This window comes from Vipera ursinii (assembly GCF_947247035.1).
Source record: "Vipera ursinii genome assembly, chromosome: 1".
Classification (NCBI taxonomy): Eukaryota; Metazoa; Chordata; class Lepidosauria; order Squamata; family Viperidae; genus Vipera; species Vipera ursinii.
In genome coordinates this window covers 134,808,178-134,834,803 of record NC_139512.1, presented here as the reverse complement: position 1 = coordinate 134,834,803, position 26,626 = coordinate 134,808,178, and the positions used below count along the sequence as shown (strand labels likewise).

Below are 26,626 nucleotides of genomic sequence, written 5' to 3'. Positions count from 1 at the left end.
TGTAAGTCAAGGATTAAATTTGGACATCTTATAACCCTATGGTGGCAAACCTATGGCACGCGTGCTACAGGTGGCATGCAGAGCCATTTCTGTGGGCACGCACGTGGTTGCCCCAGTCCTAGGCCTTCAGCTGGGGTTTATAAAACCTTTTCACTTTAGGCCTCCGCCACTATGTACAAAAAAAAATGATTCAATCAATCAATCAACTTCTCATGGGAAAAAAAGAGATCTTGCAAAGTTGAAATTGACTGATTGAACACCCAGTCTGCCGTTACCACCACAGCCATGCCCACCCAATGGGCCACGCCCATCCAGCACCCGATGATACATAGGTGGGTTTTGGGTTGCAGTTTGGGCACTCGGTCTGTAAAAGGTTCACCATCACTGTTATAACCTATAATACTGAACTATTTTAGGTGTAATTTATAACTTACTATGAAAGTACAGCTCAGAACCCAAACAAAAAACTGTATGATTAATTGATGCTAAAATGGAACGCATTCATAAGGATGAAGCAGTGGGTATTTCAATGGAATATCAAATATTAGAACTGGTATTAGATGTTTTACTATTGGTACGTCACTATAGTTCTAATCTCTAAAATGAGTCATTCTTTTTTCAGAACAGTGTTGGAAATATAATAAATAGATAAGTGTTTTTATGTCTGCTTTCTTTTTTCATATACCAGGCCAACATTGTAAATGTTTTAAATTTCAACAATATTGAAAAATGATTCATTGTAAAATGAAACACTTTCTGAAAATTATAATTCCATTTCCTAATCTGTGTTTCACTAAATCACATATTCCTTCAAAGTATTCTGAAATAGCATTGTATATATAAATGGCTGCAAGGATTCTATATGCCTTTTATTGGAAAAGATCTTTGCCTCTTCAAAAGAATAGCTAAGTAAATTGTGGAATTATGCCTCTTTGTCTTAGTATTTAAAAAGTAATTATATTTGGAAATGATTCTCAGATGTAATTGTAATTGGAAATGATTCTTAGATAGCCATAATATGCATACTTGTGTCATAACCAAAATTTGTATATTAATTTGATGTATAATTTAACATATTGTTTACCATCTAAAATCTGTTCTTTATAGTCTGAAATGTGTCACCAACATTCATTTAGTTTAAAGTTTTATATGGACATGTTTTCATTAGGAAATGATTGAGATGTCTAATAATGTCATCGGCTTTTAATGATATATTAGAATGCATAGTTGTCTGTCATTTCTGATTTGTTATTTGTTCATATTTCACTACCTAAAAACCTGGTTATTTGATTTATCTGGCCTGGACTGAGGGGTTTTAAATTTTTAACTTTTTGGGCTATTAATTGTTATTTAATTTTATTTTAACTCTATTTTAACTTACGGTATATTGTTTTTTAACTTTGCCCTGTAAACCACCCTGAGTCCTTTGGGAATAGGGTGGTATATAAAACCAATTAAATAAATAAATAAATACTCGTACTTGATTTTTATTAGTATCACCTATTTAAGGAGGAGCAGGATGTCTATGAGGAGGATTGTATGTTTAATGTTTATATTATCAATTATTATGGGGATTCTAGGAATTAAGAATTACTTCACATTGACATTAAATTTTATATAGCAAGGGAAAAAACTGAGGATTAAAATGAAACATCTGCAGAATGTTAAAGAAAATGGGGGTTTTGGACTACCAGACCGGGAAACATATTATCACGCAGTGGCATTAACCTGGATTAGAGAATGGATAATTTTAAAGAATAAAAGATTATTAACTCTAGAAGGCCATGATCTCCAATTAGGCTGGCACGCATTCCTATATCAACTATATCAACATTTTCAAAACCATCGGATTAGACAAGCGCTACTTAAAATTTGGAATAAAATTAGAAAACAAAATTACATTAAAGTACCAGTCTGGTTGTCCACCCTTGAAGTGATAGTTTACCCAAATTTGTTTAATTTGGAAAACAGTACTACTTACAAGGATATTAAGAATGAAGTGGGAGAATTGAAATCTAGACAGGAACTAGAACAACAAGGGATAAAATTGGAATGGTGGGCTTACCTACAGATACAAACATGATATGGGAAAGATAAGAAAGAGTGGGGGATAAATATTCAAGAAACTGCATTGGATAAAATTTTATTGGGGCCAGATGAGAAACAAATAAGGAAATTGTATAGTTTGCTATTGGGGTATAAAATGTTTGAGGAACAAGTTAAAGAATCAATGCTGATATGGGCTAAAAATGTGGGACATGGCATTGATTTTGATATTTGGCAAATTCTCTGGTATAGAAATAAAAAGATAATGCTGGCCTCAGCTTATAAAGAAAATTTATATAAAATGTTTTACCGGTGGCATGTCCCCCCAGCACGATTAGCCAAAATGTACAAGACAATATCCCCTAGCTGTTGGAAATGTTCCGAAGAATTAGGTACTTATTTTCATGTTTGGTGGTCCTGTAATAAGACACAAAAGTATTGGCAAATGATTCGGATATGGTTAGAAGAAATATCAGGAGGGAGTGTAGATTATAGACCAGAATTTTTCCTACTAGGAATAACAACAGAGAAGCATACCAAAGAAGAGTTATATATAATGATACACATCATCACAGCAGCGAGAATGACGTTCGCCCAGAAATGGAAAAACAGTGAAATACCGGACGAGAGTGAAGTGATAAATAAAATTTGGGCATGCACAGAAATGGACAAGTTAACTTTGGAAATTAAAAATAAAGATCAGTCAGATTACTACAAAATTTGGAATAAGTTTTACGTATGGTGGGAACAGAAAGGAAAGTCACAACAGAAACATACAGGATGCTGATTTCACATATTACTAGAATAAGGTGGTTGATAAGATTGAATATTGGATAACTGTATATAAATGATATGTATATAAAGTGTATACATGTGTATATACATGTATATACATGTATACAAAAATGATGTAAGACAAGAAGGAATGTCAGACTGTTAACACCTTGTCCAAAGTTTTAAATAATAAAATTTAAAAAAAGAATTAAAAAAAGAATTACTTCACATACAGCTATCTACTTGCAGCATTCTCAGATTGTTACTACTTTTTGTACTTCATATCCAACTTAAATTTGAATAGCAACTTATTTGTAGACCTTGTATTCCACTGCTATGGTAACAATGGATGCAATTTACAACATCTTTATTTTAAGAGCTCTATCAGCTCGGATTTGAAGCTTTTTTTTTCTATTGTGGTGGTGATGGTAGAGGAGGAGGAAGAGGAAAATATTACAAATAGGCTTGTTTTGCAATGCCATGAAAAATTGTTTGCTTGCTTGCTTTATTCATTAAAAAAACAGCTCTAATGATGTTATTGGTAATGTATTGTATATTTTTGTCAGGCTTAAAATTCTTATGAATTTTGACCATCAAAGGGTCATATTTACATAAATTCTAAAACTTATTGTATTTGCAGTTAAAACAGTCCAGGCTTAGCATTCATGTAAAAACTTGGTAATTAGTATACAGCTTAATCTGGGGAAATTAGCATCAAGTGACTAATCCTTCCAAGCAAAATTGAAAGAATTGAGTATGTAATCGAACTGCATATGGAATATTAATGCGCAAAATCCTCTTGAGTCTCCACCTCCCCGATACAGTTATTTTCTATTGACATTAATTGCTCCTAATAGATGACATTAATGAGTCTGAGTTAAAATTTGTTCAAGGGAGTGCTTTGCAAGATCGATGCTGTTCAAGAGTGGGCTCATTTTTATAATCATGCATCATTATTTTACAATCATATACAGAAACTGCTAACCAAAATAAAGTTCACCTGTTGATTACTCAATAAGTGATTATACAATGCTTTCTACAGCACTAGGAACCTACATTTATCAATCTAGAAAAATGCTTTGATAAATAATGTCATATACAGTAGAAAAGTGTTGCTACTTTTTCATAAATAAACAATTCCTCTTTGTTCTATGTCTATTTCTGCATTGCTGAACTTTTGCATACTTGGCAGATTATTCTTTGGTCATTCTATTATTCCTGCCCAGGAATCTTTGACTTGGGGATTTCTTTTCAGAGATAGAAAAGAATCCAAGTTTGATGTAATTGCAGCTGTTCAGGTCCCCATGAGTTTTCTTGCATTTGATTTCTTCCTTTAGCAAATTCTTACCTCTCCAAGAAGTGGGTGTGGTGAGGACAATAAAACTCATCCTAGAATTAGAGTGCTGTAGAAGGAGAAATAACAACGCTTTCTTCTTCTTCTTCTGAAGTCCACTATCATTTCACTGGCTGAAGTAAAAAGTGCCATTCTTTGCAAAAAGAAATAATTCTTGGCCATGTCCCCAAGATACCTTTTTGAGTATTGATTACATCTCAAAAGTTTGTGAGAAATTGTCAAGGAGCTTTTTATTAAAGCTGGGAACCATATTATTCATCCTGGTTTTATGATATATTATGTATGAACTTTTAAAAATTCATGGGCCTTGCTTCTCCCCCCCTCTCCTTTTTTGAATGTGCTTCCCTTTGTGCTTATTTGGCAAAACTTTAAAGAAAATGACTTTCATGTTTCATTGAGGAAAGCAAAACATAGCTTACATAAATAAATAAATCATAAAAAATAGAATTAAAGTACAAAAGACCTGAAAATGTATCTTTTTCATGTATAAATATAAAAATTTGACAGATTCCAATTTGATATGATAAAATATTGTTTCAAAGGTTCTGAACAAGAATAATGACCGCTCATACAATCTGTAATTTAGCTTTCATGATACATTTTTATAGTTTTAGCTTGGCAATAGCTTCATTCAACAATTGCCATTCCTTGCTACTTAACAATTATGTATTTAAATTATAATCTTAAGCAGGGTTTTGTACTCTGAATGTGTTGATGGCTTAAACCCTATGATTAAAAATGCTTGTCATGAAATGCAAATTAATAAACCAATGGACAAGTTAAATATATGTAATTAGTGCACCCCAGGAGTAATCTTTGAAAATTTTGAGAGGATATCTAAAGAAATGATTCAATCTCTGCAGGACAAAAATTACTGTCTGTTTAAATAGAAAGATATATTTAAAGACATCCATGGATGCTTGAATATCATTCCGATGCTTTTTATTTCTTTTAAAGTCCATCCTCAGCCCTCATTTTCATATTGGATAAGGTAGAAATAATAAGCAGAACTTGGCTGAGTAACGTGATGATCTTATCAGGTCAGAAATTTGCCCAGACAGTTATCTGATCTTTCAACAGCTTTGATATCATGGCTGGAAAGCAGAGGTAACTCTAATCATGAGATAAGACCTTGACTATGGCCAAGCACACTGCTGTGAACATAAATGCCTCTATGTGATATAAGGTTGTAGAAAGAATTTGCAGCCTTTCTTGTGTACAGACTGTCCTGCTATGAGCTGGTTCCCTTTCTAGAGCTGCTTCATTATGTTTTGGGGTTGGCAGCAGATCACTAGTGCTTTTCGATCCTGGGTGATTTTAATCTGCTAGTTTTCAGGATTGAATAAAGCTTGAGAGTTGATTTCCTCCATAGTGACCATAGGCTTGTTTGAAGTTATCCTGGCTCTAATTCAGGGGATGGTTTTACTTTGGATCTCATTTTTATCTCATTTTATGGTTGGTAGGATTAGATCATACTCTGATTCCATTGTGATTAGGAGACCCTGTAGGTTGATTGGACTAATTTGGGTAGTCCACCCGAAGCACCTAAAAAATCCAGTTTGTTTTCAGAGGGTGCTTGAATATTTTTCCATCTCTCTGACAGGCAATAATGTTAACACCTAATAAGCAGCAGATAACACAAAGCAAACCAGGTGTTGAGTGCTATTGTTTTCTACCCCTAGCCATTTAGCACCCTGCCCCCCACCGAGGTTCACAGGTCTGGGAAATGTGCACTTTTTCCAATTATAATTTTGCACTCGTGTTAAATCAAATGAGGAGTTTGGGATATGTAAATTTGATAGGTGCCTTGCAAATCTATTTTATATGCCCCTCATTTTTGTCTGAGTGAACTCAGATGCCTAGTTTAGACTCTCAATTAGAATATTCATAAAAGGGGATGTTCTTGTGAGGATTCATGGTGAACTAGAAGATGTCCCTTAAGTAGTGGGGATGGCATTGTGGTGGATATTGATAGCCAGGCAGTGAATTTTGGCCCATGCAGTATTGCCACATAAAGGAGAGATGTTGAGATACACCAGTTGTACCCTGGGCAGCTGTTCCTTGTGAGCAGAGCACAGGAACTGATGTTGTTGTAGTTCACTTGTGAGTTAAGCAACTGAAAATTGGGAGATTTCAACTAGGCTCACAGTTTTAATGTGGCATATATGGACACAAGGTTCATATATGTGAGCCTCATTTCCTACATTCTTAAACACTTTCAGAATGTAATTAATTTATAACTAAAGAGAGAATAAGAAGATTCAACCTGGCAAGTCAACATTCTTTCTGGATTACAAAGGAGGGAAAAAGGTTTTAAAGATTTAAAAACTTTTGGCAAAAGTTAACAGGGAGCAGATGTAAAAAAAATTAAAACTAATAAAAGGAAAACTTATTTTGAAAGATTACCTTTTTGATATTTTTAAACAGATTGAAATTAAAATAGACAAATGAACTAGATCTTTATGTAAATGTTTTTGTTTACTATTAAAGAGTATGGACAATTGGTAGATTTTATAAAATAGAAGATAAAGGTAATACTAGGCAGACTGTGATGCTAAGTGTAACTATAGTGATGCCAGGTATAATTGCAGAGTGCCATTTGAGTCAAAAGTATGAAGGGCAGAGAAAGACCAAATTGGAGGGGGGGGAATGGAGGGAGCTTGTTTTTTTCCCTTGTACAAGACACATTCATTTTTGGATTATAATATCATAATGGTAACTGCCAGAAAAACAACAAAAATAATAGATAGGACAAGAGGATCACTAGAGCAATCCACAGGGAGAAGAATTATACCAGATTTGCTTCAAAAAAAGTTTGAACAATTGAGCAGTATAGATACAATATGTGTCTGAAGATGTAAAACAAATTAATGAAAATATGGAAATTTGGGAGAATAAAATAGAAGCTATAGACAGAAAGTTGAAAAGAGAATTAATAATTGGCTGTATTGGATTTGAAAGACAAGGAATTTTGTTAGAGATTTAGAGCAACCTTAGAGGATTCTGGTGAAAACATTACAGAAAAGGATATTAAAGATTTAGCAAATTTTTCAGATTGGGTTTAAGAGGATACAAGGCAGAAACTGGTGATGTATATAGAATAAATACAATATTTGCAAGAATAGGAAATCTTTCAAGGGATGCTTTGGTGCATTGTCAGGAAGAAAGCAAGAGTTCAAGTTTTGCAACAGCATTTTAAGACAAGACAGAAGATTGATAATATGGATGTAATTGTTCTTAAAGAAATTCCAATTAGAAGCCTTCCTAAGAGAAAAGACTACTCTTTTGTGACTGAGAGATTAAAGCAGAAAAATATCCCATTTCATTTGGAAAGTGTGATTTTTTTTTACTATTAAATGGCAGAGGTTCAATTGCATTCTGTCCAGAAGGTGAGGGAATTTTAAAAATAAAAAAATAAAAAAATCAAGAGCTGAAGGAGATTCAAATGGAGGTGTCAAATGAAAATACACAAAAGCTCCAAAAATGCCATAAAAAAAACTCAAAGGGGATGACACTGAATGAGGTGCAATTGGTATTATTTTTAGGAAGGAAGGAAGGAAGGAAGGAAGGAAGGAAGGAAGGAAGGAAGGAAGGAAGGAAGGAAGGAAGGAAGGAAGGAAGGAAGGAAATTGTTTTATATGAACATCCTCAACTACGATATAAATCTGTGTTTAGATTTGTTAGGGTGGAAGTCAATGTGCATAGAACTGATACTGGGATTTGTGCTTGAAATGAGGACAAAGCACTGTTCTATAAAAACTAACAGAGAGATTAATTGATTTCTCTGATAAAAATTGAAGTTTGATAGGTAATTGGAATGGAATGATCTCTTGATAACTGGATAGAACTTCTGAGAAAAATATTAAAATCAATTACAGAAAATTACAAAAGTTTTCTTTGATGTGATGAACAATTTGGGGCTAGTTAATATCTGGAAACAGAAAAATGGCACTCCAAGAGAGTACACCCACTATTCTTAAAGACGTAGATTCTTTTCAACAAGAGACTTGATTTTGATTTCAAAGAACGTGGCTACTAAGTTTGCTGAAGTAGAGATTTTACCAAAGACTTTATCAGATCATAATTCTGTGAATTTGGTTTATAAAAGAAAATCTAGTTCTTTTAGATGGAAATTAAATGTTGCTACAGAAAGAAGCAATAGTGGAGAAGTATAAAAAGAAATTAAAATATTTTTTGAAAATAACTTAAGTAAAGGCATTGATTTAAAAATGGTTATGGTATGCAACTAAAGTTTTAAAGCAAATTAAACTAAATTTTTATTTTATTTTAATTCCATTTATATCCCGCCCTTCTCCGACGACTCAGGGCGGCTTACAAGCTTAGCAGTAGCCTTCATTCTATGTATATGCCTGCTTATTAGGGCTTTCACATACACACCCCAAGCGGCATTATTACAAAGTCAGCTTAATTGCCCCCAACAATCTGGGTCCTCATTTTACCTACCTCGGAAGGATGGAAGGCTGAGTCAACCTTGAGCCTGGTGGGATGCGAACCTGCACTAATTTTATTTTATTTTATAAAACTCAAAAAACATCAAGAGAAAACAAGTTATTTTGGATGAGAAAAAGGAATGAAAGGAATTTGTAGAGAGAGATTAAGCTATGAGAGTTATTTATATGACAGTTATCTATGTAAAAGAAATGGAAATAAAAAGTAGATTATATAAAACAAAAAATGAGTCTGCAAATAAAGGCACAGAAGTGCCTGGCATATAAATTACAAAAAGAAAAAAAAGAAAGAAAGTGATATTGAAATTATAAGAGGGAGATACTGTATTAATGGACAACTTGGCTATATAAAAAGCATTTTATCAATATTACTCCAACTTGTGTAAAGGAAGTGACATCTCTGTAAAGAAGACAGATGAATATCTAAAGAAATAAAATATACTGACAATTACTGAGGCAGAGAGACAGATTATGAATGGACTTGTAACAATAAGGGAAGGTTCTGAAGCTGTAAAAAACATTAAACCAGGAAAGTTGCTTGGGCCAGATGGATTATTAGGTCCTTAATATAAATGTTTTGAGGATGAACTTTTATAACCTTTCAAAGATATGATGTATTCTACCTTACAGGGAGGAATTGTTTTCCACTTTGGGTAGTGACATGATATTTCTGGCACAATAAAGTCAATGTTAATGGGAATTTTAAAAATTATTACGTTAGACATGCCATGTTGAGAATATGACATCAATAAAATCCAGTTTATGCCTCAAAACACCTTTGTGGCTCTCTGAACAAGAAGTATTCTATAGATGAGAAATAATAGGCAAACACAAATGGCTATGTATCACGAAATACTAGAATGTTATCAAGACATATATAAAATAAAATTAAGAGATGAACTAGTGGCACAGGGATATAGTCAATGGTTTTGTTATTTACAGTTATTAAAAGAATCTAAAGTAGACAAGATTTTGAGCATTGTAAGTCTAAGTTTGAAATGTGAAGAACATATAATTGCTAAAATGTATAAACTTAATAAAATTTTAAGCAGAAGAACAAATGGAAACGTACAATAAAGCTGGCTAAAACATTAGTTATAACATACAGATGGAATAATGAGAAATGATATTGAAAGAATTGAAATTTACACTGTTACAATGTTAATTTTTTTATAAATTGATACACTGCTGGTATATCAGCAGTGAAATAATATAGAATGTGTAAAGGGATTTCAAATTTATGTTGGAAATGTGAACAAGAGTAGATATTTTATCATGTCTGGTGGACATCTAAAAGAAAACTAGAAAATTTGAATTCAAATTCACACACTAATTCAGAAAATATTAAAGATTAATACACAATTCAGACCAGATTTTTTTTCTTTTGGGATACATGGATAAACAGTTGGGGGGAAAAAGCCGTGTTTTGTATGTGATAACTGCAAGTGAGATTATTGTACACACCAAGATAACAAATTTCAGCACTACCCAAAAGGGAGGAATGGTTGATGAAGATGATGTAACTAGTCAAGATAATATATTTTACTAAAATGTCTTCTTCGACAATATCTATGTTCATCGCTGACTGGAAGTCCCTTATGGACTTTTTGCATGAATTTAAAAAATGTACTTACGCTTGGTGGTTTTGATGATCATACAGGTTTAAGTTATGGAAAGAGAGTTAATCACAAAATATGTAGTACAGTAAATTTATAACTGTACTTACAACTGTTGTGAAGAAGATCAGAAGCTACTTATTTGTATGCTTGATTTTCTTTTCTGTTTTTCTTTCACTTTTTTTCTTTCTCATGCTTTTAATTTTCTCTTTGATGTCTGTCTTTTTCTTACTAACATTAATTTGTATTAGTTTTTTAATCTTTCCTTTTAAAAAACTATTAAAAATATATTAAAAATAGAGTAGTCATAACGGGAAACAATTCTGCAGCCAAGCTTTCCGTAAACAAGCATTACTTCATGCATTTGCCTATTCCCACCACAGTATAAGCACAGAGGAAGCCTTGAGAGCTATTAGTATTAAAGAACACATTATATGATAGAATATTAAAAAGGATTGTTACAGAAGATATTCAGTTTAGATCCTACATGTTATTATTTAGGATGGATGGGTGTTCTGGTTTTTGCACTCCTTAGAAGCACCTCGATACTTCTGGGTTGAAAGGTTTAGTCAGTAACATTTGTTGCCCTGGGGATGCCCACTTGGGGGGCTCCTTTAATGTCCCTGGTAGGAACTAGAGCAAAGGACGGGAGCTCAACCCCACCCCATGGCAGCTCTCAGGTCTCAAACATGGGATTGCTAAACTCCTACTGGCGTTCCAACCACTTGAGCCACCATGCTGCTGAGAGGCTCAGGTGTATCATAGATACAGTTCCTGCCACCTTGTCACTGAAGCATCAGGATACCCTGACCTTAGATTGTTGATGTGGAAGAAAATTAGATGTTCTTCCAAAGCAAGAAATAAATCAAGCCATATGGAAAAAAAAATAGAAATCCCAGGTTTTTTATAAAACAAATTAAGTCTTGTGATGATTTCACTAATCTAGAAGGGCTACCACTCGGAAAGAAGTTAAATGTTTCAATGAAAATTAGGTTCACATTTCATCAGTTCACTAATATTTTGTGGCCTTCCCCACCCAGATTATGTCAGAACAGTATTAACAAGTCCCTTTTTGATTGAGAGAGATTCATTATGTTTATTTTTTTTCTGGCCCATTTTACACATCACAACAAAATAGTCCAATTATGATCACCAGAGACAATAATATTCTGAAATATATCATCTTTTAAAAATCCCATTTATATCCCGCCCTTCTCCGAAAACTCAGGGCGGCTTACAATCTAAGCACAAATCAAATGTGCTTAGCAATAGCCTTCATTCTATGTATATGCCTGCTTATTAGGGCTTTCGCCCCCCCCAAGCGGCATTATTTTTGTCCATAACAAATACCAGACTTGGACATGAGCATCCTATAGTGTCTCAAAACCAACTTCTGTGAGCTTGGAGGGCAAAGAATTGTAAGATTCATTATTATTGGCACAATGAGTAAATCCAAATTTACGCTGGGATGTTTTCTTCTCTACTTTTAAGAATGTGGAATAAAATTAGTATGCATTGATATTGAGGCTTAGAACCAGGGGGATCTCTGGCAAACGGGCAAGTAGCCACAGTACTTGATCAACAATTATTAGATTGAAACCCAGGTTAGGAGACATTTCATCTTGTATAATGAACTGCTTGCACATAAGCTTTGCATGGATATCAGAGTAGATTGTTTTTATCTACTCTAAGTGATGTAGAGCAATGTAGCCGCATAGCCTTGAAATGCTCATGAATGTGGGGAAAATGTTTTTGAAATTCATGAGACTTGGTGCCAAATGCCAAGGAAATGCAAATATGTTATTCATTGGATATTCATTATCATTTCTGTGGAGGTAATGTACAAATATTGTAAATAAACAAAGTACACAATTGTCTCTGGTCCATTTCATAAAGAGGCTTTATAGCACATTTTGTGCAAGATTTCTGAGCATGCAGGACACTCTGACCTTTGTAGGAAATGCAATGCTCATTTGGAGCAAAATTAAAACACATCTACCAACTTCTGTGCAGCTTCTTTCTTCATTATTCTGTTCCTTGAAATTGGTGTTTAGTCACAGAAGCCGAGATTGCATTTGGAAAAGGCTGATAACTACTCAAGTAGTAAAGGCAGCCATAAAGTGTCAATAAATAGCATAAGCTGGAGGTTTTAACTGTCGGACAGTGACACAAAGATGGATTGTCCTACGCTGGAGACTTTCTTAGACAAAGCTTTAAACTAGATAGGAAACCAAAATTAGACTGTAATGGAGAGATTCCATTCTCGGTGGACATTCCAGTTGGGGCACTAAATTAATTTACCTTGCACAGTTTTCTAGGGCCTCATCTGTTACCTTGTGGGGCTATAATGCAGTTGTCAAGATATTCTTGTACTGCTTTAACGTAAGCTTCAGTATCTTTCTAGAGCACATTGCTAATAAACATTGTATATTTCAAGCAGACTGTCACTGAAAGACTAGCACGGATAGGGCGTGCATAATTTAAGGAAATAAATTTTTAAAACAAGCAAATATTGAGAAATGTTAATCTTGTAATAAGGATGAAATATAAGCATAGTGGTTTTAATATTTCTTCAGTAGTTAGACTGGATCTGTATTGGTGTGAATACAAATAGGTTGTTGATTTGTCATCTTATTCAAGAGAGATGCTGTCACACTCTTTTTTTTTCAGCCCACCAAATAATGTCATCTGCTTTGTTGCTTTAGGAATGCCAGCAGAATATGAAATCTGGAATACCTGCCTTGAAATGCCAGAATCAGTTAAATGGGTTTGGCCCTCACCAAGTTTATCCTCGAAGCAGCTGCAGCAGCAGTGAACTCTCCTTGTCTAGTGCCTGCAGTGAATATTCCAGCAGTTCCTCTTGGAATGATGGGAAAGCATGCAAGAAAAAGGTAAGCTATTGGTCACCTTTGATTTAGTAGAAAATTGAAGTGCCTACAATTTTTTTGATTATTGGCAAGGGATGCTTCATAAGCTTAGCTTAGAAGTTGAAACAATGAGGGCATGATGGGAAGGACAAAGAAATGGGGAGTATCGAGATCAGAGTCCTAAATGTAAATCTAGAAGTATTGTGGCTTCCAGCAGAAGTGGAACATCTAATCTGAAGTATCCCTTTCCCTTCCCCTTCCCTTCTTCACCTATTCCAATTCATTCATTTTTATTTGAAGTCAGTTTATTCTCATCACCAGCTGAAGTTCATGAACACTCATAGTTTGATCTGGGACTTGCTCCCATTCTTTGCTACTTTGGTGGATTATTATTATTATTATTATTATTATTATTAGTAGTAGTAGTAGTAGTAGTAGTAGTAGTAGTAGTAGTAGTAGTAGTAGTATTTGTTATATCTGGGGGCTTGCAGGGGGGGAGAAATCCCTCCTACTTTTGTCTAGGCATGAAGTTCAAACCCTGCATTTTTATTCCTAATGACTGCTAATTCTGTAGTAATAACTAAACACATATATTTTCTTTTTCCCCTTTCAAATTAGTCAGTAAGCTGGGATAAAAGGATAAGTATAGGCTCTCCACTCCCCAGCAACCATTCCAGTCCTGCTGATGACCTACCTCCAACTCGTATCAAGGAAAACCACATTTTGGATGGGCTGAAGAAGCTACAAAAACAAAAAAAAATATTAGAACCTCCTTCGGTTGTATCCAAATGGGGCTATAAAGATTGCATGGATTCTAACGAAGGAATCTATTCTCCTGGAATTAAGTATGGCACTCCTAAAGAACAGGCTAATGGCAGGCCTGAAATGGAAGAGGCTTGCCTAGATCGCCAAAAAATCTTTGTGTATGATTCTGATTCCCACGAGGATGTGGATGATGACTCTTCATCTTTAGCACTACTGCATGAACTACCAAGAAAAGACTGTCGGCACTACTATAATAAATTAACTCACAGTGTTTCTGACAGCTTATTTGGCTGGGAACCTGATAGAAGGCATTTATCAGAAATAAGTTCTTACTTTAATTCAAAGGAGAAGCCCGAAAAACTGACTAGTTTTGTCAATGGATTTCAGTTGGGTGCAAAATCGTGCAGGGATATGAAGCTGCCTGTGCTACAGATAGATAAAAGTCTTTCCAGTGTAAGCTGGAGAGACCTTAATTTACACCTTTCAGATACTGATGACAATGAAATCCTTGATGAATTACATTTAGAAAGCAGCGACGAGAAAAGCCCACCGTATTTGTCATTAGCACCCTCTGCACAAAAGAACACAGAGAGCTGTGGTGTGCTTGGGGAGAAAGGAAACACGCAGCTGGCATCTTCTGAGAAACAAGCCCCTCCCTCAGACATCAGGACAAAGGCATGCAATTTTATTAAGCAACAAAAAATTCTAAAGAAGACTTCTTCAGAAGAATGTATTACTGTAATATTCGATGCCGAAGATGGCAAACCTATTGAATTTAATTCGCATCAGGCTGGAATTGTTACTGTAACTAGAAATGAAATTTCAATTCACCAGCCGTGCGATGCAGAAAACACTACGTGTTTATCTCAGGGAGTATCTAATTTGCAAAAAGCAATAGATGCTAAAAGCTGCCATGTTATGCAAATGCCTGTTAATAAAGCAGAGAGAAAAACTGCCCCAAGTGATTTCAAAGATGATTGTGCAAATGTCCCTACTCCCCACATCAGAGATTGTCCTATACATTTCGGAAAACCACCGTGTCAGAATACCTCTCAACAAAAACTAACCAAGCCCGGATGCAGTATTTCTTCTAATTTGAGCTCCCCTTCTTGTATCCAAGGGGGTAATAATCAAAAACACAAGTTAACAAAAGTATCCAGCAGAGACAAGTTTTTACCACAGACAGGAACAGTGGCCATGGCTGAAAACTTTCCTTTAGTCTCTTCACATTGCTTTAAGACCTTGGATAAGGGTCCACTGTCACCTGCAAAATGGTCGAGACACAAAAAGATGCCAAATCCAAATCAGAATTCAAAAGTAAGCTTGAATAACTGCAAGATGTTAGCCCATCCAGAAACTAAGAATTTGCTCTCCAAATCAACTGCCCTGCCTCAGCATCTTCTAGAGCCTGTCCATAGTGAAGAGAAACCAACCAGAGATGTCCATTGTGATGGGCCACCAGTGGAGGCCAGATCTCCGTCCCCTCCCCTTCCTCCTGACAGATCAGCTTCACTGTTAATTAGGCCACATTATGAACATTCACCCCCTGCTCATGACCAACCAGGAGCGGGTTTTCTCAGTGATACAAGAAAAGATGTCCAGTTGTCACCACAGAAAGGAAATTCAGTGCCTGTTTGTCATCATGTTGCTGTTTATGAAACAAAAACTGCTAAGTTGCCTGCAACACCTCCAAATGAATTAAACCATTTTCAGGACAAGGGAGAAGGCAAATGCATATCAGAAAAGTCCCCTGCCACAAGCCAAGTCATTTCCAAGATTTTCACCAAGAAAATTGGTCCACCAAATTCAAACTTGCCCATGTTCTACAGCAACCAAGAACTGTATAATTCTAGAGTTGTCCCTACAGCTTTCACACCACAAGATACAAGCTCCCTGTCTCAGGAGACTGGTGTACCTCAGAAACCAAAGTTTCCCGAAAGTTTCTGCACTTCATTGGAGCATCATATAAGTACAGTTGGGGAACAGAGTGTATTGCCTCAAATTAACCCTTCTCCAGTTCCTTTGCTATTTCAGGGAAGGGATGATGGAAACTTGTCTGACAAGGTCCTGAAGCCCCATCTCTCTGTGGGACTGAAATTATTCATAACATCTCCCCGCTTTGTCAGAAAGAGTTCCACTGTGCCAGGAAAGCAGGAAAAAGACTGTATGAATGCAGCCTCTAAGTGCAGTGTGAATTCAGATAAACAGAGGCAAGGTGAATCTTCACCTCAAACCACTGTAGACTCGGCGGACCCTGAAGAATGGAGTCCAGAGCCCCAAATAAAGGAAAGTTTCTCAAAGAAGCTCAAAATGGACCCAGCCTTGCCCATTTCCTCTGAAACATGCAATTTGATAGAGCCGGACAGATTTGAAAACAAATCTGTTAAAAGATCCATTTCTTCTTGTAATAAAGCATACCTGAAGCCAGCTCTTGGCATGACTGGAGCCAAGGCCCGTAGTCAAAGTTTCAGTATTTATACTGAAGAAATATTGCAGGCACCTTCCCCAGAACGGTTGGGAAAAGTGAGAACACAGATTATAACAAATACATCAGAACGAGGGAATTCCTTGACCAGGCAAAACTCAACAGTGGAGGGATTACAAATGAAGTTTGTTTCAGAATCAGCTGAGACAGCAGAGGTGGCTCCTGCAGTTTCTTGCACTCGGCAAGGTGTTTGTGCAAAAGTAACTGTTTCCAATAGTCAGATGAGCAACCCAAGCAAGCTGCCGTTTCGAACGTCTCCAAAAAGAGATCTGTGCGCCAGTGTTTTGAAAAAGGGGATCCACAAATCAGCATCCCAGAGTGAGGTTCCAACTACATCTGGCCAAGATGAAAAAAGCAGTGACGTTTCCAAGCGTCAGTCAGCAGTGGAAAAAAGTGTTACGCAGACAGAAATCAACCAAACCAGTGTTTCCTCAGGCCAAGTTTTCCCATTTCAGAAAAACATGGACAGGATTGAGCGTCATCATAAAGCCGAAGGAAGCAAGACAGCATTGCAAGAAATGTGTCTAAATGGTCCCGAAACCTCTGGAAAGGCTTCGGTTTCAAACAGCTCACATCCTACAATAGAAGAAAAAGTGATGTTGTGCATCCAAGAGAACATGCAGAAAGGACAAGGGCAAAACCCATCTGGGCCTGAGATGAAACCAAAAAATGGGGGCCCTTCTCTTGCCAGCTGGTTTGGTTTCCGTAAAAGTAAACTCCCAGCTCTGAACAGCCGAAAAATAGATACCTCAAAAGTCAAAGTAGAAAAGAAAGAGGCAAAAGGTTCAGCTTTTGGAAGTAAGCAAGCAAAATCAGAAAAAAGGAAAGACAAAAAGAAAAGCGAACAGCACTGCGAAGCGGAAAACGAGCTGAACAGGAAAACTTCTGTCCTTTTAGATGGTGCTCCCAAAGGAAAAAAATTGGCAAAAGCTGTTCACCCAAACACAAACCAAACAAGATCCGAACAGAAAAACAGCCCTACTGCTACCTACTCAGGAAAAGACAACTTTATGAAGGAGCTTTTACACAGGTAAGAATTTTAGCATAGGTGGATTTAGAATCTTCCCTTTTACATCACAAATAGTGACAGTCTATGCAGGTTAACTGTGTGACCTTCTTTTGATTTTTTTTATCTTCCCCCGCAGCATTCTTCCCATTTTTAACATGAAACTTTGCAAGCTACTTTAGAAACTGCAAGACGCTCGCTTAAACAATGCAGAGTAGCGGAGTTAAGTGAGAAGAAGAACTTTGCAGTCATTATCTAAATAGCTTCAGAAAGAGAAAAGGAAAGATTTGTGTGCTGGCTGGAGTGAGGGAAATAGGCAAAAGTAACTTCTGCCACCAGCCGGTTTCAGAGAACTGTTGGCAAGGATCTCTGGAAAGCAGGAGAGAGAACCTGGCCAAAAAAAGCACAAAAGAGGGCAGAGAAGGGCAGGATAAAGAGATGATAGGCTACAGCAGCTTGATAAGGTAACTTGCCAGGATCTATTAGTAATTCTAAGACTAAAAATAATCCTTATTTGGATTGAATCTATTGGAAATTAAAAAATAAATAAATGTACAGACACACACACACACACACACACACACACACACACACATATAGAAAGTGTGTCCTTTTTTCATTGGCTCAAAGGGTTTAGATTTAGGACATCATCAGCTAGCCTAATCGCAGCTCAGCCATATTTGGACATTGAACTAGCACTTAGTTCAGTTCATGTACTGTTTCTTTAGAAGTTGGTGATAAATTACAAATCCTTTAAAGCCTTTGTGATGAAGCCCAAGGCTTTTTCATTCTATAGAAATCTCCCTTTGTTTCCTCTTTGATGGTAGGGTTTTTTTTTTTTTAATATGACCTGGAGCTTGTTGGCATTTTTTAAAAAAAATTCAGCAGAACAATAGTTCATCTGGTTTGTGTCTCATCCTTTTTTTTTTAAAGGAGAGACTTGATTTTATCTGCTGCGTTGATTGTTCTTCAACTTTTAATTGTTGCTTGACAGTTGTAATTTGCTTTTTTGTGTGTGATTGATCTCTGCTAAGACTGTAGGAAATTGCGTGTTCTTAAATAACTGGGGGTCGGGAAGAAACAGCCACTTTCTGATAATTTTGCTTGTTAGCTTTGAACATGATCAAACAGTGCAATCTCAGAAAGGGTAGCCTTTGCTGAGCTGAGGTATTTGAGACGGCTGACAAGGGATCACAGCGTTGTTCCATCTTTCAAATGGAAAGTAGGAATCTCCTATAAAAATTCTGCCATGTCTGGGAGAGGATTTGTAGCCAGCTCTCGCTTCCGGGTCCCCCCCTTTTTTTAGGGAGACATCTGTTTATAATGCAGATGTGCATTCACACATGCAAAACACCAACACCATCTGCCAAATAGAGTGACATATCCCCATAAAAACAGCTCCACATGGCTGCTCTGATCATTTCTATCTGCTTTTTGTTAGCCGGGTCAGTGGTCTTTGAAATTAAAGAATAGTCAGCCTTATTAAAACGAATACAGTTTTTAAGCCTCACATTTTTATTTAATACATCCATCAGGGAGAGATTTCTTTTAAAAATGCAGCATCTGCCTTTGTGTTCTGTTTAATGCTGCCTTGTAACTGGCTGCAGATTGTTAGTATACAAAGAAGATAACCCACAAAAGTAATTACTTTCACCGCTTTCCGGATTTTAGGTCACAAAGACACCCAGAAATAATTGTACAATAATTTCCAAGTTGGCTCACACTCCTAGAAAATTTAAAACAAATAATTATACCTGAATGACGACAATAATTTTGTCCATGAAATTACAAGTGACAGGTTTGATCAAAGCTAGTTAGCAACATTTATCACTCAGAGGTCCAGGGGGAGAAAGATACAGGGTGATTTCACTAAACGTAAAGAAACAGAAGTGATTGAAGTAAAGGCAATGCCATTTATCAGAGGAATCCCTATCTATCTGCAGAGTTGATAAGAAGGCAGCCCAGCAGACAGAAAGTGGATCAAAAAATGTTTCCTACAGGAGCGTGTCGAAGAGCATATCCCAGGGTTCTCCTCTTCCCAGCAACGCCATCAATACTCAAAGAAACCAGAAGAAAAACAGCAAAACAAAGGTTGATATAGAAATACCAAAGGAGACCTTGGTAAGCAATAAGAGGAGACTCCCTTAAGAATTTCCTTTCTTCCCGAGTGTTATTGTATTAGTACAAGATACGTGCCCACATATGGGGAAAGGACACAGTTCAGAACTGGGGAGTGACGGGATTAATGTCAACATCCAATGATCTGATTAGGGAATCCGATTATGCTATTTCAGTGGCTAACAAACAGTGCACACTGACTCAGCCTACTTTAAAATTTGCACAGGCTACCTGTCCTTTGAAGCAAGACCCTGAAAAATTACATGGAATCCTTCTTTTTATCTCTTAGGAGTAATTGAAAAAGATTGAGATAAAAATAATAACAGCCGCCCCATCCAGTTCCATGTCATTTTTAGCTAAAATCAAAGTCCATTTTGTTACTCATAGGGAGCAGATGCCACAAGGAACATATTGCAAGAAAGGGTGGTTAGGTATCTAGTACCTACTGCAATGTTTATTGTTTTCAGCATTTGTTCTAAGTCTACCCTTGTACCCTGATTTTGCTGGTTGGGCATTTGGAGTTAACTTGGTCAATTAAAAACAGCACAAGCTTAGGTTTTTCTTTTGGGAAGGATATAGGACAGTCATCGGAATTTATGAAAGGAGAAAATGGCTTCCTAATTGTTTCACTGTTGCGAGTTGTAGGTGTTTTAGGAAGGCAAGTACTTGAACCAGGCTTCTTTAACAGCAGAAATAGATGTATTTATTTTATTTTTTATTTTAATTCCATTTATATCCCGCACTTCTCCGAAGACTCAGGGCGGCTTACAAGCTTAGCAGTAGCCTTCATTCTATGTATATGCCTGCTTATTAGGGCTTTCACACACACCCCAAGCGGCATTATTACAAAGTCAGCTTATTGCCCCCAACAATCTGGGTCCTCATTTTACCTACCTCGGAAGGATGGAAGGCTGAGTCAACCTTGAGCCTGGTGGGACGCGAACCTGCACTAATTGCAGGCAGCTGGTGTTACTTAAGGAGGCAGTAGCCCACTGCTCCACCAAGGCTCCTTTGGGATTTGGATCAGCGTGTATGTTTCTGAATGGGATCATGACAACCTCAGTATGGAGGCTGGTATATAGGACAAGGTACGTGCCTTCCCCCCCCCCCGACCCCTGAGAGGCCATATTCTTTATAAACATATAATGTGAGGCCCCTTTCCAGAAAATATTTGTTTTTTGTTACAGGTAGCCCTCCGCTTATGACCACAATTGAGCCCAACATTTATGTCACTAAGCAAGGCATTTGTTAAGTGAGTTTTGCCCCCATTTTACGATCTTTCTTGCCACAGTTGTTAAGCGAATCACTACATTTGTTAAGTTAGGAACACGGTTGTTAAGTGAATCTGGCTTCCCCATTGACTTTGCTTGTCGGAAGGTGGCAAAAGATGGTCACATGACCCCAGGACACTGCGATCATCATAAATATGAACCAGTTGCGAAGTGTCTGAATTTTGGTCAGATGACCTGGGGATGCTGGAGTGAAAAAAGGTCATCAGTCACTTTTTTCAGTGCTGTTGTAACTTGGAACAATCACCAAACAAATGGTTATAAGTTGAGGATTAACTGTGTCAGATCTATATACTCCACCATTCTGTTTATATAAGCACTCAGGACGGCTAGGAAAACCTTGCACACCTTTTTTTAAAAAGTTTAGAATAATTTAGCTTGCCTAGCTATGGGACAGATTGCTTTCTAAGGACTATCTCATGAATGAAATATAGAAAATAAACCTTCTTGGGGATACCATCTGCTCAAAGTAGGCTCTTTCATCAAGCACAAATGAAAGATCTTTGTCCTGCATGTCAGCTTGTTTTCCCTTATTCTGTTTTATAAAGACCACTCTTCCTGTGGGCTTTATAAAACAAAACAAACAAACAATCCTGGTTTTGATAAAGTTTGAAATATGAACCCATTTCTCAGATATGTAGTGCAGAGGTTAAACATAATGTAGAAGTTCCACCTGGTGGGAATTGAAAATCAAATAGTCTTTATGATGCTTAAGAGCAAAACGATCAACTTCCGAATAATGTATGCATATTTTATCTACTTTCATGAAATAAAGCCTTCCCTAGAAGATGCGCAAGGTCATCCGTTAAGAACCTTTCCAAGACTTGTGTGTATATATATGTATGTGTATGTGTTACAAAACTGTTTTTCTTTCCTTTGCTCTGCCTTTAAAAAAAAAGCCAGTAGCTTCTATAGTATCATCTTTTCTTTGAAAATGTAGATGTTTCCTGCATTATAAAACCACAAATTATAAGCATATCTAAGTCTACCCTTGCAATGTCACTGAAAGGAACAGAAAGAATGGAAGCCTGGAAATGTGCCATATGCAGGAAATTCAATCCAGCTGATCTAGAACTTTGATAACAAAGCAGAGCCCCTTATCACAGCCACTCAATTTAACTATGCCCCATTTAACATGGTGCTGACAGCTTAGGGTATATCTTCACTGTACAGAAAGAAGGGGGGGTGATATGGGGGGAAAAAGCCAAGCCAATATTACAGTTTCTTTTAAATCTTTCTTCTTATTGTTTAATGGCTCAGTAATGTAAAATCATTTTTGTTTCCTTTAATAGGTTCTTTGCAAATGTAGCAATCCTAGCCATTTCAGTCTTCAGCTATATCTTTAAGAAATACACTTCATTTTATTGGACAAGAATAAAGATGGGTTTTGTATGTGTGTGTGTGTGTGTGTATAATATACCGTAATTAATTCATAATAATATAATATAATAATAATATAATATAATATAATATAATATTATAATATAATATAATATAATATAATATAATATAATATAATAATATAATATAATATAATATAATATAATATAATATAATATAATATAATATAATATAATATAATATAATATAATAATAATAATAATATAATATAATATAATTTTTTTATTCCTGTTAAAAGGCTGAAAAGGCTTTGTATATTCTTTCTTCAGACAGTACTCTGCTAAGTTAAAAATCAAAATGTTATTAGAACAGACTGTTCAAAGACTGCATTACATATGCTACTGCTTTGTGCAATTTTAAAATCCTTTTTTAAAAATATAACAATAAGTCAATAAAATAACTAGCATTAGCACGTTAAACTATTTGGAATAAAAAAAGAAAAAGACTACTTAAGTGATATATCTAACAGTGGATTTTCAAACTTTGTATTTTTTGATATGTTGTAGCATCAATTCTTTTACAGTGGGTTGATTAAAGGCTTAGGATCGCATTAAAGAATGGATATAGACTGTTCAAGACAGAACGGTATTAGGTGCAATTGTGTGCTCTAATAATCTGTGTATGTATGCAGTTACATATTCCTTTAACAACAATGAAATCCAATTTCCTAGGGCAGGGGTCCCCAACCTCCAGTCTGTGGACCAGTACTGGACCGTGGCATGCCAGCAACCGGTCCGCACAAACAAGCAAAGCCCCATCCATGAGATGCAGGCAGCACACAAAACCACACACCCTCCAGTCCACGGAAAAACCTCTCTCCACAGAACTGGTCCCAAGGTGCCCAAAATGTTGGGGACCTCTGGCCTAGGGAATATGTGTAGTTACTACAGATATTCTACTATTCTCTTCTATTATAGATATTTTACTAACCTATCTCATAATTGGTATGTATGTAGTATATGTGAAGGGGTCAGAAGTAATGAAATTGTTCAAGGCTAATGCAATGTTGATCCAGCCCACTGATGCTTATGAGCTGTGGGTGAATTAGACTGTAGTATTTATTTGTGAAGGGACGTGGTGGCTCAGTGGGTTAGGACGCTGAGCTTGTTGATCAGAAGATCTGCAGTTTGGCAGGTCGAATCCCAAGTGCCGCATAGCAGAGTGAGCGCCTGTTACTCGTCCCAGCTTCTGCCAACCTAGCAGTTCGAAAGCACGTAAAAAATGCAAGTAGAAAAATAGGGACCACTACGGTGGGAAGTTAACAGCGTTCCGTGCGCCTTTGGCATCTAGTCATGCCGGCCACATGACCATGGAGACGTCCTCAGACAAATGCTGGCTCTTTGGCTTTGAAACAGAGATGAGCACCGGCCCGTAGAGTTGGAAATGACTAGCATGCATGTGCGGGGGAACCTTTACCTTTTTTATTTGTGGGGAATGTTGTTTTTCATATATGCTTAAGGCACTGTTTAACTAAGTAGCATATAAGATGGGCAAGTAAATATTCCAATGCTATATGACTGAAGATAGTGAAGCACAACTACAGCAGAAATTATTTTTTTCTGTTTTAGTACCATTCTTCTATAAATTACCTGGAACTAAATTAGACATTATATCTCAGTACAGTAGTTCTGGGACTTTCCCCAAATTGATTAATCTGAAATGGAATTTAATGTACACAAAGGAGAGTGGGATATGGAAACTTCATAAACCACTGCTAGGTTTGTCAGCAGTTATTGGCATAAAGCCTAAGTAATATTAGCACTGAATAAAGGAACTTCCTACAGTACTTGTTACGGACATCTTGTGTTATTAGTATAAATCAGGGGTGTCAAACTCAATTTCATTGAGGGCCGCATCAGCATTGCGGTTGCCCTCAGGGGGCCAGGTGGGTATGGTCTGGGTGGGCATGGCCTACTGGGTGGGCGTGGCTAGAGTGTGTATAGCCTACTAGGTGGGCATGGCCAGCTCTTCATCATTTGCATCAAGAGTGCCTATGGGGGCCCGGGCAGGAGTGAGGGTCTCTGGCAGAAGGAGGGTCTCTGGGCCAGGGCCAAGGCAGGGGGCCGTTTCCTCACTGTTTTCAGGATGGCTTCGCGGGCCGCATGAAACCACTTCGCGGGCCGGATCTAGCCCCTGGGTCTTGTGTTTGACATGTCTGGTATAAATGAATATCATGACACATGATATTTCCAAAGAGAATAATACATGCCTTCATGAGATTTAGCTCTATTTCTTTGCTTTTGTAAAAGTGAATCATAGATGTTTTTCATTTAAGGATTATTTGTCTTCAAAATTTGTTTTTGATAGCTGCATGATGTTGCTTTTATTCAACCATTTAGAACCAATTTAGAAGTCATTAATCACAGGATGAAGTGACTTTAAATTCTTACCGAATATGATTTGGAAGTTATATTAAGATATTATCACTAAGGTGATAACAAAAGAATAAAAATAATGTCTGTGTGTGTGTTCTGAAATATTTGGCTTTTATCTTGTGCTTTCCAAAGAGATACTTGAAAGAGATTTTTATTGTTTTCTTTTTTAATGCCATGCAGGTCAAGGTAGTAAGAGAAAACTTTCAAGAAGATGCAGAAGATAACCTCTCAGATTCAAGAAATCAAAGCCATTTAATAGGTAAACTAATAAATTGAACTGTGTATTTTCTTTTTATGTAACCCACTAAATCATAATAAATGAGGACAATTAGACAGGAATTTCTTAATACTTCTTTTCAAGTAGCAGCCATAGGTAAAGAAACTTTAAATACAGGGTATGTTTAAATACAACTTATTATTACCAAGGAAAAATGTGGTCACCATTTCTTTACTCCAAGTCTTCTTCAAAGCCTAGAATTTTCCCACCAGTCAGTTAGAACTGAAGGAGCTTCTTGGATGAGAAGGAAAATGTTTTTAACAGGAAAAAACCCAGGGAAGTCCAGTTGCCTTTTGAAAAAAAGCACCTTTGGGATAACCATGACCTGGATGATTGAGCATCTCCATGGAGAAATCCAGGGCATGTTACTGCACATAAACATCCATAAGGGGAACAAGAGGGCAAATGATGAAACGTGTATCACAGCATAAACCATGTGACCTAGCGAAGTCCCATCCAAACTCATTTTTCATCATTTTGGCCTTGTGGTAGATCTGTCGTCTTGGAAAAAGGGGATTAGTGTATTTCTCCTACGCTTTTCTCCAGCTGGCAATTTCCTCCCTTACAGCTCTTGTTTAATGGGCAATTATTTGAGTTTTTCATTTTGCTAATTTAAACATTAGCTTTTAGGAGTTTTCTCATCATATCCCTTTTCAGTATGTAGAAAAAAATGGTATTTTTGTTGGAAAAAAAAATGGCATTTGGCTTCATGGAAAGTTCTGGGTGGCATACTGAATGTACCCAAACCATTTTTTTATGCATTAGACCTAATTTTCGGTAAAGTGGGGAAAAAAACCAAAGCAATAACAAAAATAAAGGTGGAAAGGAAGATCTTAAGTATGTCTGCCTGTCTCACAAATTTCCATTTATGCAACAAGCTTTCATCTCTTTCACACTTTTCCTATATTTCACCTACCAGTCTGTCTCCCAAGCCCCCTAGGCAAACATAAGAAGCAGGAAAGTAGCTATGGGGCCATTTTGTCATTGGGTTCATTCTAGTCTACTTAAATGCAATATATTTTTACTAAGTAAAAACTCAGTCACCGTTTCTCTACTCTGAGTCTTCAAAGCCTAATTTATGGAATAAAAATATGCTAGTTTCTCCCCCTCTTACTCTCTTGTGCTCTGTATGTTTCCTGTAGTGTTTGTGCAGTGTGTAAATTAAACAAAGCATGGCTATTGTTTACTTTGCAAAATTACCTCTAAAACTTTAGATTTTTTGCTTTTTTAAAAAAAAAGACATATTTGCTGTTAGTAAGAAGTTCCTGACCTAGATGCAAATAGTTTTCTAACATACTTAAAGTGTTATGTTATGAACCATGGTGCTGCTTTTGTTTCTATTCTGTGTTACAAAGCACCAAAACAAGGCCCATTGAATTTATCCTGGTTGTACAGGCACTCCTCATTTGAATACTGCCTCGTGTAACAACAATTTGCTTTTAGAAGAGTAACAAAAAAGTGACTTTATGACCTATCCTCACATTCATGACCTTCGCAGGTCTGTAAAGTGAAGGAAACTGGAATAAGGTTATAAACACGTATAAAATGATTGCAGAGTTGAGGAAAAGTTCATAGCATTCCACGTTTGATATTGATTTGGATTAAATCAATATCAAAGAATTTTTTAAAATGCATGTTTGTGCTGCATATCCATTTGTAGAAGCCTTTACAGAACATCTTGTTTTAGTTCTGATGTCAAAGAATACATCCTGATGCCTCGAGTAGCCAAGCTTTCATAAAGCCCTTAAGTTTGATCCTTCTTGCAATGGGACATTGTGGCTTTT

General features: G+C 36.5%; 1 protein-coding gene across 1 annotated transcript in view; it reads left to right on the top strand.

The window, feature by feature from the left end:
• Nucleotides 1-26,626, top strand: part of NCKAP5 (NCK associated protein 5) — a 649,941-nt gene that overhangs the window by 524,730 nt on the left and 98,585 nt on the right. The window contains exons 10-13 of the mRNA XM_083350693.1: nucleotides 12,965-13,150; nucleotides 13,745-17,406; nucleotides 19,326-19,503; nucleotides 24,746-24,824. Coding sequence (XP_083206819.1) covers nucleotides 12,965-13,150; nucleotides 13,745-17,406; nucleotides 19,326-19,503; nucleotides 24,746-24,824 — 4,105 coding nt within the window. The remainder of the gene's footprint in view (nucleotides 1-12,964; nucleotides 13,151-13,744; nucleotides 17,407-19,325; nucleotides 19,504-24,745; nucleotides 24,825-26,626) is intronic.